A 17,448-nucleotide genomic window follows, 5' to 3' on the forward strand; every position below is an offset into this window, starting at 1 on the left:
AAGAAGAAGAAGAAAATGCGGTGGCACACGTTTTAGTCTTTTTAAAAAAAATTATTTGTATTGCTTCACACGCGAAGACGGGAGACTGTCACACGCACACAAACGCATGCTGGGTCAACCAGACCCTGGGACAACACAAGGGTTAAAAAGCCTGAATTAATATTCAAGGTGATAATCTCCCACAGAGCTGTTGATAACAGTACACATCATGTCTCTCCATTTCTCTGTGAAAACATAATTATATAATGAATAATAATAATAATAAATACACCTGTGTATTGATTTTTGTGAAGATCGGTTAATGTGAACACGTTCCGGGGTCTCGGGGGCACCATTGAGCCATTTTTTGACGCCCATTGAAAATTCCTCCAGAATACGTACATTTTCACCACAGACGTAATGCTACTTTAAACAGCTGCTCTTAAAATGCAGATGTGACTTTAAATACTCACGTTTCAGTTGATCACAGTAAATCTGTTTCTGCAGAATAATAATCTGTGTAACGTAGTCAAGTCAAATAGTTTGGCGAGTGAAACAACTTTACATACCATCAGATATCTTACGTGGTGGAGCTTATCCTCCAAACACACTCAACTCTAACGCTTTCCCCCGCTGGGTGGACCGGATCATGTTGGTTCATGTCGGGTCAATAACTCCGTAAGGTCCCGTTAGCATCGCCTGCAGGCTAGCCGAGCTAAACTAACAAGCCATGTACAGGTACCTGCTCATCACTACTAACACATAAATACAGTACTAAACTTGACTTACCACAGAAACGGGAGTGCAGACGTCTTTAGCTTCTCTGTCAGGAGAACAAACCGAAGATCAAACTTATTCATCCGATATGTGAGTGAAACCTGTCCACAGACTCAGGTCGTGTTAGCCTGTTAGCCTGTTAGCTCAGGTGGAGCCGAGCAGGCAACAGGCTCGGAGCTGGAGTCACGATTCGCATTATTCGAGTCCAGTTGCTAGGCAGATTTCGTGGGGCACATCTGAAAGTGCCCCCCCACCCAATGTTAACTTCGGCCTGTGTGGTTGACGCTCATTGTTGTTTTCATGGCAACACAGTGGAAGACAAATGCCCGTTTTGTAATGTAAAAGAAAGTCTCTTTCACTGTTTTTATGAGTGTCACTATCTCTCTGATTTGTTTCTGTTTTTACAAGTTGTTTTTACCAGTTTTAAAGAAGTTTTTAACAAGCAGGGTTTTATCTATGGTTTTAAATACACTCGCCAAAATATTTTAAACTTTGTTTTAGGGCAGGCTAAGATGGCCGTGTATATAACCAGGAAGAGGAAGGTAGAGCAGGACGTCCACATTGAGTCGGACCCTGTCTGTGTCAACATGATTAAATCCAGACTGTTGGTTGATTTTAGTTTTTATAAAGCAGCAGGTGACCTGGACTCTTTTAATGATATTTGGTGTTTTCAAGATGTTTTATGTTCTGTGACAAATGGAGAACTTGTTTATGCTGATTATCTTGTGTGATTTTATTATTTATTCATGGCTAAATGTGTATTTAAAAAAATAACTTATTAGGTGTTTCAATGTGTAGTGTCAACAAATAGTACCTAATAAAGCTGTTTTCAAAAATCAAAAATCTCTCTCTCATGACAGGTGAGGACATCTAAGCTAAAGACAACAGAATGGAAACTGTCTCTTGCGGGCATGGAGGCAGAAAGATCTGGCAATTTACAAAGCATTAGTTTTACAATAAAACATCAAGAATATTTTTATATGAATAATAAACAGCCAAAATCCGATTTGACTAGCAACATAACCAGTCTTGTACCAAATGTCCCTGTTAGAGTGAGACACCAGAACACACTTTCAGTGCAGTTTGTCAATTCCTAGAACTTGAAACTGTTATTTTAAATGTACTGCCATTTGAACTAAAGTGCCATAACATTTGTTGTGTAAATATATACACACATTTTTATATAGTAGCAGTTAAATAAAATGAATACTTTGTGTAAATCTCAACTTAAACAATGTTATCAAAACAAACCCAAAACTAAGCTTATTGCCACTGCCAGGCCATTAATGTTAGAATGTGGTGAAGCACCAAAAGTTCACTGCTGGCATCTACTGTGGAGAGGACTAGTCTGTAAAGTCCATGTTTATAATGGATTTCCTTTTGTAACCCTCATGAAATGAATCTAGGTAGATATTTAGTGCTTTTCTAATACTAGCCCCGGACAAGTGCTACACTTTGGTCCAAAAAGAACCAGAAAACGCTTTCAGTGCAGTTTGTAGATTCCTAAAACTTGATGTTTTTTACTCCTCTGCACTAGGCCAGCTGCTAAGGCACACCAGATTATTTACATTTTCAGATGATAATGGAGCGCTCTTCTTCTGGACAATATGACCAGCAAGAGAAAACAACCTTTCACAGGGGATGGAGGTTGCCGGTGTGGCCAAGTACTTCGGTGCATAGGGGGCCAGCCTGCTGTGTGAGCCTGCATGTTTGGACCACCACTCTAATGGACAGTAGTATGAACTGATGGCAGGCTCTGCTCTGTATCGACGCACACTGTTCTCTATTGAGTCTTCTTCCTGTTCAGAATCAGACTCAGATGAAACAATAGGGTTAACTTTTTCTTTGGGGGTTCTTGAGTTTTTTTCTTGCCTAAGTTTCTCTGCAATAACCCTCTGTTCCTTGACTAAGTTGGTGACTGAGGCCCACACCTCAGTCCTCTCAGCTCTGGGTATACACTTGAGGTCCTTGAATCTAATAATAATAATAATAATACATTTTATTTCACAGCGCCTTTCATGTCACTCAAGGACGCTTTACAATTTAAAACAGGAGCAAACAAATAACAAAACAATTAAAATTAAAAGTGCAAGTAAAAACAGCATGGCAACTACAGTGAGAATGCAATCCTGAAAAGGTGGGTTTTGAGAGAGGATTTGAACTGAGGGAAGGAGTCAATGTTTCGGATGTCAGGTGGGAGTGAGTTCCAGAGTTTGGGAGCAGAGCGTCTGAAAGCTCTGCTCCCCATGGTGGTAAGCCGGGCAGAGGGGACAGTTAGATGGATGGAAGAGGAGGATCTGAGGGAGCGGGTGGAGGTGGCAGTGTGAAGGAGGTCAGACAGGTAGGGAGGGGCAAGGTTGTGGATGGCTTTAAAAGTATGAAGAAGAATTTTAAAGTTGATACGGAAGTGAATTGGAAGCCAGTGGAGTCGCTGTAGGATGGGGGTGATGTGGTGGAAAGAGGGGGTGAGGGAGATGATACGGGCAGCTGAGTTCTGGACCAGTTGGAGCTTATGGAGGGATTTCTGGGGGAGACCAAAGAGGAGAGAATTACAGTAGTCGATACAGGAGGTGACAAGGCTATGTACAAGAATAGAGGTGGTATGGGGGGTGAGGGAGGGACGGAGGCGATTTATGTTACGGAGATGGAAGTAGGCGGTGCGGGTGGTGATGTTGATATGAGATTTGAAGGAGAGTGAGCCGTCGAAGATGACACCCAGACTCTTTACCTGGGGGGAGGGGGAAACTATGGAGCTGTCAATTGAGAGGGAAAAACTGTCAACTTTGAGTAGAGTGGATTTAGTACCGACTAAAAGGATTTCGGTTTTATCACTTAAGTTTGAGGAAGTTTGAGGTGAACCAGGTATGAAGTGCAGAAAGGCAATCTGTCAAGGATGAGGGAGGAAGAATGGAGTTGGGTTTGGTGGAGAGGTAGAGCTGGGTGTCATCCGCGTAGCAGTGAAAAATAATATTGAATTTACGGAAAATAAGGCCAAGGGGAAAGAGGTAAGTAATGAAAAGGAGGGGACCCAGGACAGAGCCCTGGGGGACACCAGAGGAGACAGGGGACGGTTGGGAACGGAAGGATTTGAGTTGGATGAACTGAGTGCGGTCTGAGAGATAGGAGTGGAACCAGTCAAGGGGGATGCCAGTGATGCCGATGGAGGATAATCTGTTGAGGAGGATGGTGTGGGAGATTGTGTCGAAGGCCGCACTCAGGTCAAGGAGGATGAGGATGGATAGTAAACCGGAATCAGCTGCAATAAGGAGGTCGTTGGTGATTTTCAGAAGGGCCGTTTCAGTGCTATGGCGGGGACGGAAACCAGATTGGAACTGTTCATATAAACTGTTTTGAGATAGATGGGAATGGAGTTGAGAAGCAACGATTTTCTCAAGTATTTTGGAGATGAAAGATAGGTTGGAGATGGGGCGGAGGTTATTAAAATTGTTGGGATCTGAACCAGGTTTTTTGAGGATTGGGGAGACAGCAGCCGTTTTGAGGGGTGCGGGAAATGAACCAGTAGTGAGAGAGGAGTGGATGATAGCAGCAATTAGAGGGAGCAGTGAGGGGAGGCAGGATATGACCAGGGCAGTAGGTAGGGGATCTAACTGGCATGTGGATGGTTTTGATTTACAGATGAGATCAGAGATAGCAGAGGGATCAGGGAGATAGAAAGAGGAAAATGGCAGACTGTAGGGGAGAGGTTCAGAGGAGGGGGCAAGTGAGGGAGTGGGGCTCAAGTGCTGGTGAATTTTTTTAACTTTCTGATTAAAAAAAACTGAAGAAGAGAGTCACACGTGTCCGAAGAGTACAGGTGGGGGGGTAGGAGATCTGGGGGTTGAAGGATTTTGTTGAGGAGTGAAAAGAGTGCCTTGGAGTTGCCATGGTTGGAACAAATAAGACTGGAATAATAAGTGGATTTGGCAGAAGCGATAGAGTCCTTATACTGTAAGATATGATTTTTGTACATGTCATGGTGGACAGTGAGACCAGTCTTTTTGTGGAGACGCTCAAGTTGACGTCCTTTGGACTTGATGGAACTAGGGTCCAATGCAGTAGCAATCTTCAGATATGCAATGTTGGCATTTCCCTTGCATGTCTCCATGACGCTTCTGAACATAGACTTGAATTTGGTCACATAGGCAGGGTCATCATCTGAGCTCTCCATCACCCGGGACAGATGGCAAAAAGCAGGCAGCGCCACAGAGCACGAGAAATTATTTTCTCCTCCCAAAGTTCAGTCAAATACCTGCAACAGAAAATCCACTCCACGTCAGTCAAAAATAAATTGCATTCACTTAGAGTATACACAAAAAAATATCCTCTATAATTCATGCTGCATTTACACTATTTCTCTCTTACATGCACTCAGACAGGATAGTGAGAAATATGATCTAAAATCATACCTGCAAGGCTCCAGTAGAGTCTCCAACTTCTGCAGTTTGTCCATTTTAGCTGTAGTTGGCATGACAATATTGGTGTTTTGTGGTGAGGACGTCCCTCAGTGGCTGGTCTGTGTTTCAAGTGCCCCACAACCTTTTTGCACTTGGCCAGGATATTGTCAACCACACTGTTATTCAGAGATACTGTGACAGAACGTTGGAGACTGCGTGCGAAGAAGGGGACATGATCAAAAGGCAGTTGTCTCGCAGCAGTGATCATATTTCGTGCACTATATGTGCTAAGTGTGGTGACACTATTTGACACATTCCACTGCTGTGCAACGTCAGTAAAGTGTCCCACGAATGTTTCAGCAAAATGTCTCTCCTCTGTTTTCATCACAGTCAGATCATGTGAATGCAGCGCCGACTTTTCATCAATATAATGCACTGTAACTCCGAGGTCATTGTGGTTACCGAGTGATATCCAGTAGTCCCCAGTGAGAGCAACAGCGGGTGCGTGCTGTAAAGTTGTCGCTTTTGCAGTCCTCTCCTTTTATACAACTCATGTATTCTTCGTGTGATGGTGCGTCTTGAGGGCATCTCATTTGTTGCGATTCTCAAAATGTTTCTCAGACCGACGTCTTCCACACCACTAATCGGCCTGCAGTCTATAGCTATCCACTTCGCTATGGCATTTGTTAGCTTCTCTTGCCTTTGTTTATCTATACTCCTCCCTGCATCTAACGTAGTCTTCCGAAGCCTTGCTCCACTGTCTGTTTCGTTGAATGATTTGCTGGTATCAACTGTGTGTTTTGCATTTAGGTGATATTTTAGACTGGAAGTACTCCGGTAATAAGAAAATTCAACTGGGCCAAAGATAATTCAATCACGGGCCGGATTTGGCCCGCGGGCCTTGAGTTTGACACATGTGGTTTAAAGGCAACCGTCTTCTCTGCTTGTAACCACAATGGCATCCATATGTGATGCAGGCCGGATGGGGAAATAACAAAATACAGAGGACCAGCTGGTAAATTGAGGCTAGCCATTGAGAGAAAGGGTTACATCCCTCAATTAGTTGGGAAAAATGTATTGTGTTAGAGTTAGTCCTTTTAACCCTTACATCTGACTTATGTTAACATATTTAAACCCTTGTCATTGGTAATTTCTTCAATATGAAATCTTAGCTTCCATATATACAATGTGTTCAACGCACCACGGTTTACAGTTGAACATTATGAACTTGAATATATGCATAATTTCTCCTTGTAAAGTGTGACTTGCATAGAATAAATGACAAGTGACAGATTGCAGCACAGCTCCTGGTTTGTGATTAACAAGCCGTCCCCCTCTGTCCATCTTTTCACAGTCTCCATACAACCCTTGACAAAATGCTGGCTCCCACTCGCTAGTGTACTCTCCCCAGACACAGCCAATAAATGCACAGCCACAGAGTCGCCCGGTGAGTGTCCCTCCGGTGTTTCATTTACAGCTCACTCACCTCAGAGCAACAAGCTCATGTGAATGTTATGATTACCGTTGTTGAGATTTGGGACTTTGTCCGTAATGGAGGGTTTCTGTGCTGGCTGTAGATATTTATATGTTATAAGTTATAAATTTGATTGTAATGTAAATCTCACATAGTTCGATCAGTGTAGTCTACGTTAAGATGGGTTGTAACACATCAAGACCTTTTTTGCAAAAATTCCCAAAGCAACACGCCTAGTAAGAAGTATCCAAATATGATTTTTTCCAACATTCTATGTTTATTTAAACTTAATATTGATTGGTTCCTTCCAATCATGAGAGCAAGACTAACCAGACATTAGTCAATGTATTCGCTCATGCAGGAAGTCTTGTTTTAAACCTGTTTTGTTTGTCACTTATTGACATTTTGGAATTATAAACATTGTCCAAGGGCAGGGTGATATATCAAGAATTATCACAATAAATGTCCTCAGTTTTTTTTATAAGTTTAAAGGTAGAATTTAGCCCCTGAGTGATCCTATAATTTCTTTGTCCTTTGTTGTGTAACAAAGTACTCTTCTCTTTAAGTTTAGAGGCAGATTTAAACTTAAAGGCAGATTTTAGCATTTAAACTATCTAACATTAAAGGTGGGAGGATGAAGTGTTCAAGTTCGTAACTCACAAACAGACATTCTCCCCTCACTTTCTAGCTTCTGTTTCAGTTAGAGTTCAGTGATCTGACACAATTGGAGGATTTGAGTTTCTTCTGCTTGTTAATTCAACACAGAAAAACTCTTGAAATATTATATCTGTTATTTTGGCCAATTATATTAATTACTTATAAACCTTGAGTCGTGCAACCATCACCCAGGCAGAACATAATGAGCCTGTCTGTGCGAGACGACGTTTATCTTAAGAGATCAAAGAATGCCCGGAAACCAGGCAGGAAAAGGGAAAGCCTCCGAGCGGAACAAGGAACAAGGGTACGACCAAATATACATAAACTGTAATCCACAAAGCGGTGGGCATATATAGAAATTACTTAAACAGACTTTTCTGATAAATAATTTTAGTCTACGTGATGGAAGGTTTTCAAAGTATTGGAAATTCCAGTAAAAATGTTGTTTAAATCTGTAAATATAGGAAAACCATTGTGAGTATTTAATCTCCATATTACTAGTAGCTTTGCAACAGGACTAGTTTTCTGTGGAGTGAGAGATTGGTGTTTGTGCTTGATGACCTCAGAGTTTAAGTTCCTGTTATGACCTCTTCCTATCATGTAAAGAGTCCAACATTTAAATTCTTCAAAGTAAGATGGATTTTACCACATAGATGTATTTCACCGATCAGTTTGATGACCAGGAACATGATACCAAAATGTATCTAGCACTGTGTGATAAAACCCACCCATGCTCCTTAATTCTCTGATCTGTCAAAGATAATCAGCAAAGATATTTGTCTGATTCATGTTTGAAGTCATTGTGATTCTGTACATTTTTTTTTTCTTCAGCGCAACTGGGTGTCCAGAAAACCCAGCCAGGTTCCAACAACCATTTATCAAATCCACAAGGAGGTAACGTTCTGCTACTCAGCAGATCCAGAGTCCCAAGGAACACAAGTACGACCAAATATAGACAAACTGTAATCCACAAAGCAGTGGGCATATATAGAAACTACATATACAGATATTTCTGATAATTAATGTTGGTCTACGTGATGAAAGATTTCAAAGTATTGGAAATTCCAGTAAAAATGTTGTTTAAATCTGTAAATATTGGAAAATCCTTGTGAGTATTTAATTTCCGTATTACTAGTAACTTTACAACGAGCTAGTTTTTCATGCGGTGAGAGATTGGTCTTTGTGCTTGATGACCTCAGAGTTTAAGTTCCTGTTATGACCTCTTCCCCTCAGGACCTGTTCAAGAAGGTCCGCCGTATCCTGAACGAGCTGACGCCTGAGAAGTTCAACCATCTGATGAAGCAGGTGACGAACTTGACCATCGACACCGAGGAGCGGCTCAAAGGAGTCGTGGACCAGGTGTTTGAGAAAGCCATCAACGAACCCATCTTATCGGTGGCCTACGGGAAGATGTGCAGCTGCCTCGCCATGGTAAGCAGGTCACTTAGTTGAGCAGAGAAGTGTGTCGACTTTGGAACGAGAGAGCAACACAATTCAGTACAGTGTGATGTTGAGGTTTTATTGTTTTGATGCCTCTAGAGTCTACACCAGACGACACACTGTTTATTTGGGAGTTTGAAAATCAGTCATAAATAATCCTTTAAAACACAATTTATTAAACGTGCATATCCTTAATTATAGACTCTATTAACAAGAGTTCTAGAGAAACGATTACATTTTCTGTGTGCCATCATTCGATAACATAACCTTAAATATATATTATATATATTAAAAATCAAAATCAAAATCGAAATAATCCAGATACGAAAAATGTTAATTTGTCGATATATAAAAACAAATGTTAAACCCGCAGAAAACTCCTGTTTTTTCAGGGTTAGTTCATTACTTTTTTATTTTAATGCTTATGTTCTCTACTGAATTCAATCCACTTACTGTTCATGTGCAGCTCAAAGTTCCCATCACTGGCCAACCAGGATGCACAGTGAGCTTTATCAAGCTGCTGCTAAGCCGTTGCAAGAAGGAGTTTGAGAATGACAAGTCGGATGATGTGGTTATTAGGATGAAGCAGAAGAAGCTGGACTCTGCTGCATCGGTAAGTGTGACACCGGATCTTTACCGAAAAGTTTTTTTTTATTTCTGTTTCAACTCTTTTCAAGAAGTTTGTTGTCTTGTTCCCATTAGAAGGATCGTCACCAACTTCTGCTAGAGCTGCAGGAACTCAAGGACATTATCCGGCGGCGTTCCATGGGCAACATCAAGTTCATCGGCGAACTCTTCAAGCTCAAGATGCTAACGGCGTCCGCCATGAAAGACTGCGTGGACAAGCTGCTGAATAACCACGACGAAGAGTCTTTAGAGTGTCTGTGTAGCCTGCTCACCACCATCGGCAAGGACTTTGACTTAGTGGTGGCCAAGGTGAGCTGGTGGCAGTAAACTTTACATAAATCTTAAATTTATTTTATCACGGTCTTAGAAAGGTCTGAAGGGCTACAGATTTAAAAGGCTATAGATTGAAAGCTTTGAATATAATATGTGTCTGGTTTCCCTTTCAAAATTAAATATTAAGCGAAATGCGTTGTTTGGAGGGATGAAGATGTGATGTGAACTTTTGTCGGGAGTGTTTTTGACAGTGCAGCCGAAGATCAGCCGAAGATCACTTGACAATTGGTCAACTCTGTAGAATAACAATATCTGTAACCTGCTGTCTGGTAGATTGAATGGAGACATGCTGAACGTGACCTTCATGTCTCAAATTAACCATCTCTCTCCCTCTGTGTCTCACCAGCGTCAGATGGATCAGTATTTTCACCAGATGGAAAACATCGTCAGAGAGGGGAAGACGTGCACTCGTATACGGGTTATGTTGCAGGATATAATAGACCTGAGATTGGTGAGTTGGTCTTCACGATTTTTCTTTCATTTGCACAATTGTAAAGAGTCCAACATTCAAACTCTTCAAAGTAAGATGGATTTTACCACAGAGATTTATTTACCGATCTGTCTGATGACCAGGAATATATTACCAAAGTGTATCTAGCACTCTGTGATAAAACCCACAAATGCTCCTCAATTCTCTGATCTGTCAAAGATAATCAGCAAAGAAATCTGTCTGATTCAGGTTTGAAGTCATTGTGATTCTGTAAAAAAATTTTTTCTTCAGCACAACTGGGTGTCCAGAAAACCCAGCCAGCTTCCAAACACCATTGATCACATCCACACAGAGGCAAAGATTGAAGATCAGGAGGAGCCAAGAAAAGTGCAGCAGCAACTGCTCTCCAAGGACACCAAGAGACAGCCAGGTCAGGCCTGCAGTCTAAATCCTCTTTAAGAGTTAGAATCACATCGACACAGCTATAGTGACTCAAGAAGCCAGTCTGTAGACCTCCTGTCCCTATAGCCTTTCTGCTGTTGTGCCCAACAGCAGACAGGAAGCCCCCTCACTCCCTCCCATCTGCTAGCTGAGCTATAATATTTCATCTTGTAACGCAGCATGCCACAGACACAGTCAGAAATGTCACTCTGTCTGCCACTTTCACAGTTGTTTGACTCCACTGTATTTCCTGTTAACTAATCTTAAACCTGTATTTCCCTGTTTTTTGTTTCTTTGTTTTTGGTGTGAGTGTGTCTCCACAGATCCAAGCGAGCAAACAGATCAGCGCGTACAGAGAGAGGAGCCGAGGGACACTGTGCTCATGACTAAGAACAGCAGGACCACCGACCCACACAAGATCCCAGTTCCGAAGTTCTCCAAGGTGAGACGAGCTGTCCGAGGCTTCGACACAGATCTTACCATTCTACCTTTTCTTACCTTCTACTGTGAGGGTTGTACAAATGCACTGCATACAGGAGACGTGAAGCTGCTATTTACTTTCTGTCCTTCATAGTTGATTTGCTCATATTTCTACATTGGAATCACTAAAACAATGACAAACAATTACCATGAGGTAACTGGTCGTGTTCCATGGAAACCTAAATCGTTGTCAGACGTGACCTCCGCGTAAAATCTGGAGAATTGGCTACAGACTTCAAACATTTAAATTACTTGAGCTGAAATTTTGATTAATGATAGTTTGATCTGAGAGTTTTTAAATGTTAATTTGAATTAGAGCTGGAACCTAAAGCAGAGTCAGGACTCGGTCAAACATCATCATTTTTGTAATTAAGATAAAGTGGTGAGTTTGTTCTTCATGTTGTGACAAGGTCGTACTGAACATTTAATGAAGCAGATCGAAATGTTTTTACATTTTAGTCTCAGACTTCCTCGTCCGTGGTTTCTGTTCTCTGGCTGGAAAACCGTACATAGGGTTAGGATTAGATAACTCAGGTCCCATAACTGTTTATGATTAACCCTTGGAATTGTCTCAACCGGGCTGTTTGTACAAACTCCCCCTGCTCCCATCTGATCTGCATTACTGTAGTTTACATGTTAGACAGTGCAAAGGTGGCACAAAGGATCCATGAGGTACTGCAGAATAGAAGGAAAACAGACTTTGTGGGATCTCTACCTGCTGGATGCACTCTGACATGTTTCAGTGTAGAACAGGGAGCACAATTGTTCACTAAGCCGATGGGTCACCTCATGTTTACAAAATACAACATATGGTATAGATGCAGTAATGTGGCAGGGACTTGTCCTTAATTAACATTGGGCATTGCATAATTCAGACAGTGCTTTGGAAAGAAGCTTAGCTCTTCCTCTGCTGGATATTTTGAGAACATAGAAGAGTGGAAAACCAACTGTAGATTTCAGTCTAAACCTTCAGACTTTTCCTTTCAGATGTTCTACTATTGTCATCTGTAGTTTTTATTGCTGGAAATGTGACAAGTGAACATAATCGCTTCTCTTTCTGCAGCCTCAAATGGATGAGAAGATCCAGCTTGGCCCCCAGCCTCAAGTCGCATTGGTGAAGGCTAGCAGTGAAGGAGCCAAGGCCAGTGACTCAGGTGAGGTCACACCACATGACTTTTATAGCTGTCGGATCACTGTGCAGGTCACACTACATGACCTGCGGATCAGGAGTCTTGTAACTGTTTGGAGTTCAAACTACAACCCTTAACGATGGAAGGGTGTCACACACCAGAAATCTGGGGGTCTGATAGTCTTTCATATCTATTACATTTGACGAGAATATCCATCATTATTTTCTTAAAAAGGTTTTAAATTGAACTTGATGAAACCCTGATATGAAACAGTAACTTACAGCATATCCTGTATACAGAGTCAGGTGAGGCATCTTCCTCTTAATGACTGGACCTTGATTCTGATCACCAACAATCGTTATTTTTCACTTATCTCTCTTTTAACGTTTCATCTCTGCGGGCCTCAACCGCTTCTCAGCGCTGCAGTCCAGTCCCTCACCTCAACCCTCCACCACTCCGCAACAAAACCCAGACTGCGACGCCAGGAGAACTCTGGAAAGGTATGAGATGACAACGCTGTCTGATTTGAAGGATCCTGTTGGTGTTAGGTTTCTCTGAAACATGAGGAGAGTGTCTCTGTGATATTTATCATAAATATCCTTTCAGTCTCCTACTTAAGGATATTTATAATTCTGATTAACTAGAATCCATTGACTTAAAAATAAATCAGCTTTGTTATTAGGGTTTTGTTTTGCTTCTGTCTGGGGCAGTGATAATAATTTGTAGGAGGTTCCTAATTGGTTGAAAAGCTTTATATTCAGAGTCTCTCATTTACACTGACATCCTTCTTGACACTTTGTTTATTCATCCCCCACCAGTCGTAGCAGTATGCGCAGAAAGCGCGGAAAGCGAGGAAAGCGTGGAAAGTGCAGCGACAAGCCGCTGATCTATGCGCCGTCCCAGCCTGATCCGTTAACCAGGGAAAGCAGTTCACAGGAGCTGCTTCAGAGTCCAGCCCCGGAGGAGCACTCAGTAAAGCACGTACGTCCTCTGAGGCCCAACAGTCTCCCTAAATTCAATCAAGCTCAACCAAATGACACACTCATAGAAATCAGTCCCCTTAATATGCCTGATTATTTTCTAAATCTCCACTTTATTTCATTATCAAATTCTCTCCACGGGTTCCACGGGCAACGAGTGTGTAGAGTTTCTGGTGATAAGAGCCAATGACAGTGTCGGTAAACAATCATGTGATTTCTGCATCGGAGTTAATTTGTCACTTCCTGCCTCTGCCTGCTGCACCAGGCTGAATAATGCAGAGGATTTGTCGTCGATGCGTCTGTGCAGAGAACACCGGCAGGGTTGTGCATGTGGGAAAGGCCATACTCAGATCCTGTTTGAAAAGGGCTTCATGTTTACTGCTCTTTAGTGTCATCACTTCTGAGCTGGTTCTTGTGACTTTGACAGACGCTGTGTTTTTACTCCTCCTCCTCCTCTGTTCTCTATTTCTCAGGAGAAGCTGGATGAATCTCTGACGAGCTTGTCTCCCTGCCTGAGGGAGTTGATGACGGCTGTGTGCGAGGCAGCAGCGAAAGGTAAGCTCTCCACCAGCCGGAGCAGAGACTCCTCTGGTCTGCTCAAATCACACCGTTGATTACAATATTTACTCACTGCCGAGCGAATGAATTTACTCTGCCTCCTGCTTCACTGTGCAGATAACACCAAGTGTCGAGTGGACATGGCACTCATTCAGAAGAGTTTGCCTGTTTTACTGAAGTACCTCAACTCAGACACTGAGCAACAGCTGCATGCGCTTCAAGAGCTTAAGGCGCTGATCGTCACCCTCGATCATCCTCCAAGTAAGTTCTGCATCAGAGTTCACTCCAAATGAAACTCACACATGATCCTTTTTCTTTGTTTCTTAAGAATAAACTGTGTAACTAGTTCTCAGTTATGATCAAACCAGTGTATCAGTCAATCTCACTACAAGGTCCATTAAGGAGCTTTTCTGGGGCTTTGTTTCCTGTCACATGATTCTCATCAGCAGCTGAACTTCGCCTCGTTATATTGAATTTTAGATTTTCATATTTTTAAGCACTTTAACGACATTTGGAACAATTGGATAAAACTTTGAATCTCAAATTTGTTCTCCATTGACATTAACTTGATTTGTTCATTTGAGGAACATCACTCCGACTCCAAATCACTTTTGCAAAACACAATGCCGTCTACAGTAATTTCTATCCATCAATTTTTTTTTCTTATCTGGATACAAATCAAATTAATTGAATTGATAATATTTGGAATTGGTCTCACCTCACAGAATAATGTGATTTATTTCAGTTTCGTCAAAGCTGAAACGATGACTGACATGTATTTGTTCTCCAGACCTCCTCGGGATTTTCTTCGATTGTATGTACGACGGGGACGTCATCTCCGAGGACGCATTCTACAAGTTTGGGACCAGCAAAGACCAGGCCGAGCAGCTGGGTAAAGGCGTGGCCCTGAAGTCCGTCACGGCCTTCTTCACCTGGCTGCGGGAGGCAGAGCAGGAGTCGGAAGAAAATTGATGAGGGGAGACCGCCGGGGGACATGGCGTAACTTCTGAAACAAGCCGCCATTTCGAGTTTGGATATTAGACATAGATAATATTTTTGTTTTAAATTTCAACCTACTTCTTTAATTTATTAACAATAAAAGGTATTTAAAAATACTCGTTCTCATGATTAGTTCTTTCCATGGTTTGGTGCTTATAGGGGATACGACTCAGTTTGTGTTTCTGTGTGTGATGAACTGAGACAATTGTGTTGTGTTGGAAGTTGCCGTAGCATCGTCAGAAGACCTGTGTGATCAGACCAGGGGGAGCAGCTGAGCGATGAGCTGCCATTGCCTCAGGATCAACGACTCAGGTTCCACTGGTTTGGTCTGTTATTCGTCGAAGCCCAAACAATCAAACAGCACCGTGGCGTTGAAAGTGTCTCAGCAGCTTGTCGTCTCATATATTTCTTACTTGTACCATCTTTTGTATATGTGTATCTAGATTGTGTGTTTATGAAACTATGACATATTTGAGTGTTGTCCGGCATAATGTGGTCACGTGACCACCAGATTGCCCAAAACACACCCACTGTCAACATGGATACAAGGAGACGTATTGGTTAACTGATGATTCAATTTATTGGCAATTATTTAGGTAATGTCCAAGCAATAATCCTTTGATTAGACCCAACACCTTGAAATATTCACTTTACAATTAAATATGACAGAAAAGTGGCAAAAGGCTGAAATATGCAAATATTCTACAAATGCTTTATATTACCACTGTTGCTTTTTCTCAGTGAAAGTTAAGAGCTCATGTTTCAGGATATGAGTTCTCTGTTCAGTGTTTGTGTGTGTGTTCTTAAGGGGTTTGTTTTTTTTACTCTTGAAACAAATGACTTTTGTTTACAGATACAAAACGGTTGTCTACCACTGCTGATCAGAAGAAGTTGTTTTGTTGTGTCATCATTAGACAGGGGTAAACAGATGTTTGTTCCACTTTATTTCCCATGTTGCATGAATCACATCTGACTGCATCAGCAGCTATTATTGTACCTAACTATGCTTCATGTATTTGTAATATAATCATCATATGATAACATTGTTAACTATTGATCCGTATCGATCATTGTCATGAGAAGATATTTGTCCTTTTTATGGAGATGTCCTAATATTGGACTTTACTTAAATTGTAGAAATGGTATAGTCAGATCAATGCTGCCACCTACTGGTGATAAATGTGCTGTACTGAATGTGTTCTAGTAAAGCTGTAACTTGAAAACCACTTTAAAAGGCAGTTTTCTACACCAGATGGCGCAACACTAAAATAATTGGAAATACTGAATTATATGACACCAGACACACACAGACAAACAAACATTGGTGATGTGCGGAGGTGAGAGTCTTCTGAGGGTGTGAAGGAACTACTGAAGAAACGCACAAACCAATTTATTTTGAATTCATTTGTTTTACTATGTAAATCTTGCTCACAGTTTATAGGCGTGTAAAAGCACTAAGATGACAATCAACAACAAACTACTTTACAGTTTTTTCCTATCGTTTTCGGTCATGTACCCATACTATGGTCACTTTTCCCTATCACTTAACACAGTGGGCTTTAGAGACACACACCTCTGCATATCTGTTAACCTTTGGTGCAAAATGCACTACAACAACCACACCACAAACAATGCTGCCATAACTTAACACATGTTTCCTCTCAGAACACTATGACCTAAAAAACACTAACATCTTGAAGCATTGCCAATTGCATATATAAAATGTTGCTGTGTCCTCCAGTTTGGCATAGATTTCCTGTAGTGTTGCATTGAAAAAAAGAGAAAAAACACAGACAAACACTTCTTTGGACTACAGTAATAAAGTTTGTAATATTACAGTATGACAATCCAAGCCAAGTATCTGCTGACAGTGTTCATATGTCGGTTTACCTCCCACAAAAGATGTCACAATTGAGTGTGGTAAATGTACTGTAATTGTAAATACAGTAAATACTGTAAGTGTTTTATGAGAAACTCCCTCTCCCTCTTCCTCTACCTCTTCCTCTTCCTCTACCTCTTCCTCCTACTCCACCTTCACCTCCACCTCTTCCTCTTCCTCTACCTCTTCCTCTTCCTCCTACTCCACCTTCACCTCCACCTTCACCTTCACCTCCACCTCCACCTTCACCTTCACCTCCACCTCCACCTTCACCTTCACCTCCTCCTCTTCCTCTTCCTCTGCCTCTTGCTCTTGCTCTTGCTGCATCCATTTTCCTATACCAACTACGTAAAGAAGTCCAAAGCAAATGCCAAAGAAGGCCCTTTTTCAACGAGGCACAAATTACATGTAAAACACCTGAGTAGGTCTTTAGCTGAAATGACCACCAGGTGTTTTGCATTGCAAAACTTATCCTCTGTGTTTTGTACAGATCATTGTATGTAGTGTTGCTTTTACGTAAAAAAAGTAATTCCATGCCAATTCACCAAGAACTATGGTGCACAGGGGGAAAAAAATCTAAATTACTGTAAAATAAAATAAATAAACTATAAACTAAATATTTTTTCTTATTCAAACATGTAACTTCATTTGTCTGTCCAAATGCAGCATCTTTCCATCTACAGTGATCTAAATTACTGATAAGTTAGGTTTTGAACAGAAAGTTCACTGTTTTGAACAGAGTATCTAAACATTGGTAAAATATGCTGTAGTTCCACAGCGTTTTGCCGGTAGTGAACATTGACTGGGGCAGGTATCCATGAAATTTGGAAGAAGGCGTCATTGCCAGCATTTGTATCTTAGCATAGGGGC

At 41.5% G+C, this 17,448-nt stretch overlaps 1 protein-coding gene across 1 annotated transcript; it reads left to right on the forward strand.

The window, feature by feature from the left end:
• The first annotated feature begins 13,411 nt into the window (after positions 1 to 13,411).
• On the forward strand, positions 13,412 to 14,678 carry LOC128458669 (eukaryotic translation initiation factor 4 gamma 3-like). The gene is made up of 3 exons (XM_053443593.1): positions 13,412 to 13,697; positions 13,818 to 13,961; positions 14,491 to 14,678. Exons 1-3 carry the CDS (start codon positions 13,667 to 13,669, stop codon positions 14,670 to 14,672), a joined length of 357 nt encoding a protein of 118 aa, XP_053299568.1. The 5' UTR covers positions 13,412 to 13,666; the 3' UTR covers positions 14,673 to 14,678.
• Positions 14,679 to 17,448: the final 2,770 nt, after the last annotated feature.

This window comes from Pleuronectes platessa, chromosome 16 (assembly GCF_947347685.1).
Source record: "Pleuronectes platessa chromosome 16, fPlePla1.1, whole genome shotgun sequence".
NCBI lineage: Eukaryota > Metazoa > Chordata > Actinopteri > Pleuronectiformes > Pleuronectidae > Pleuronectes > Pleuronectes platessa.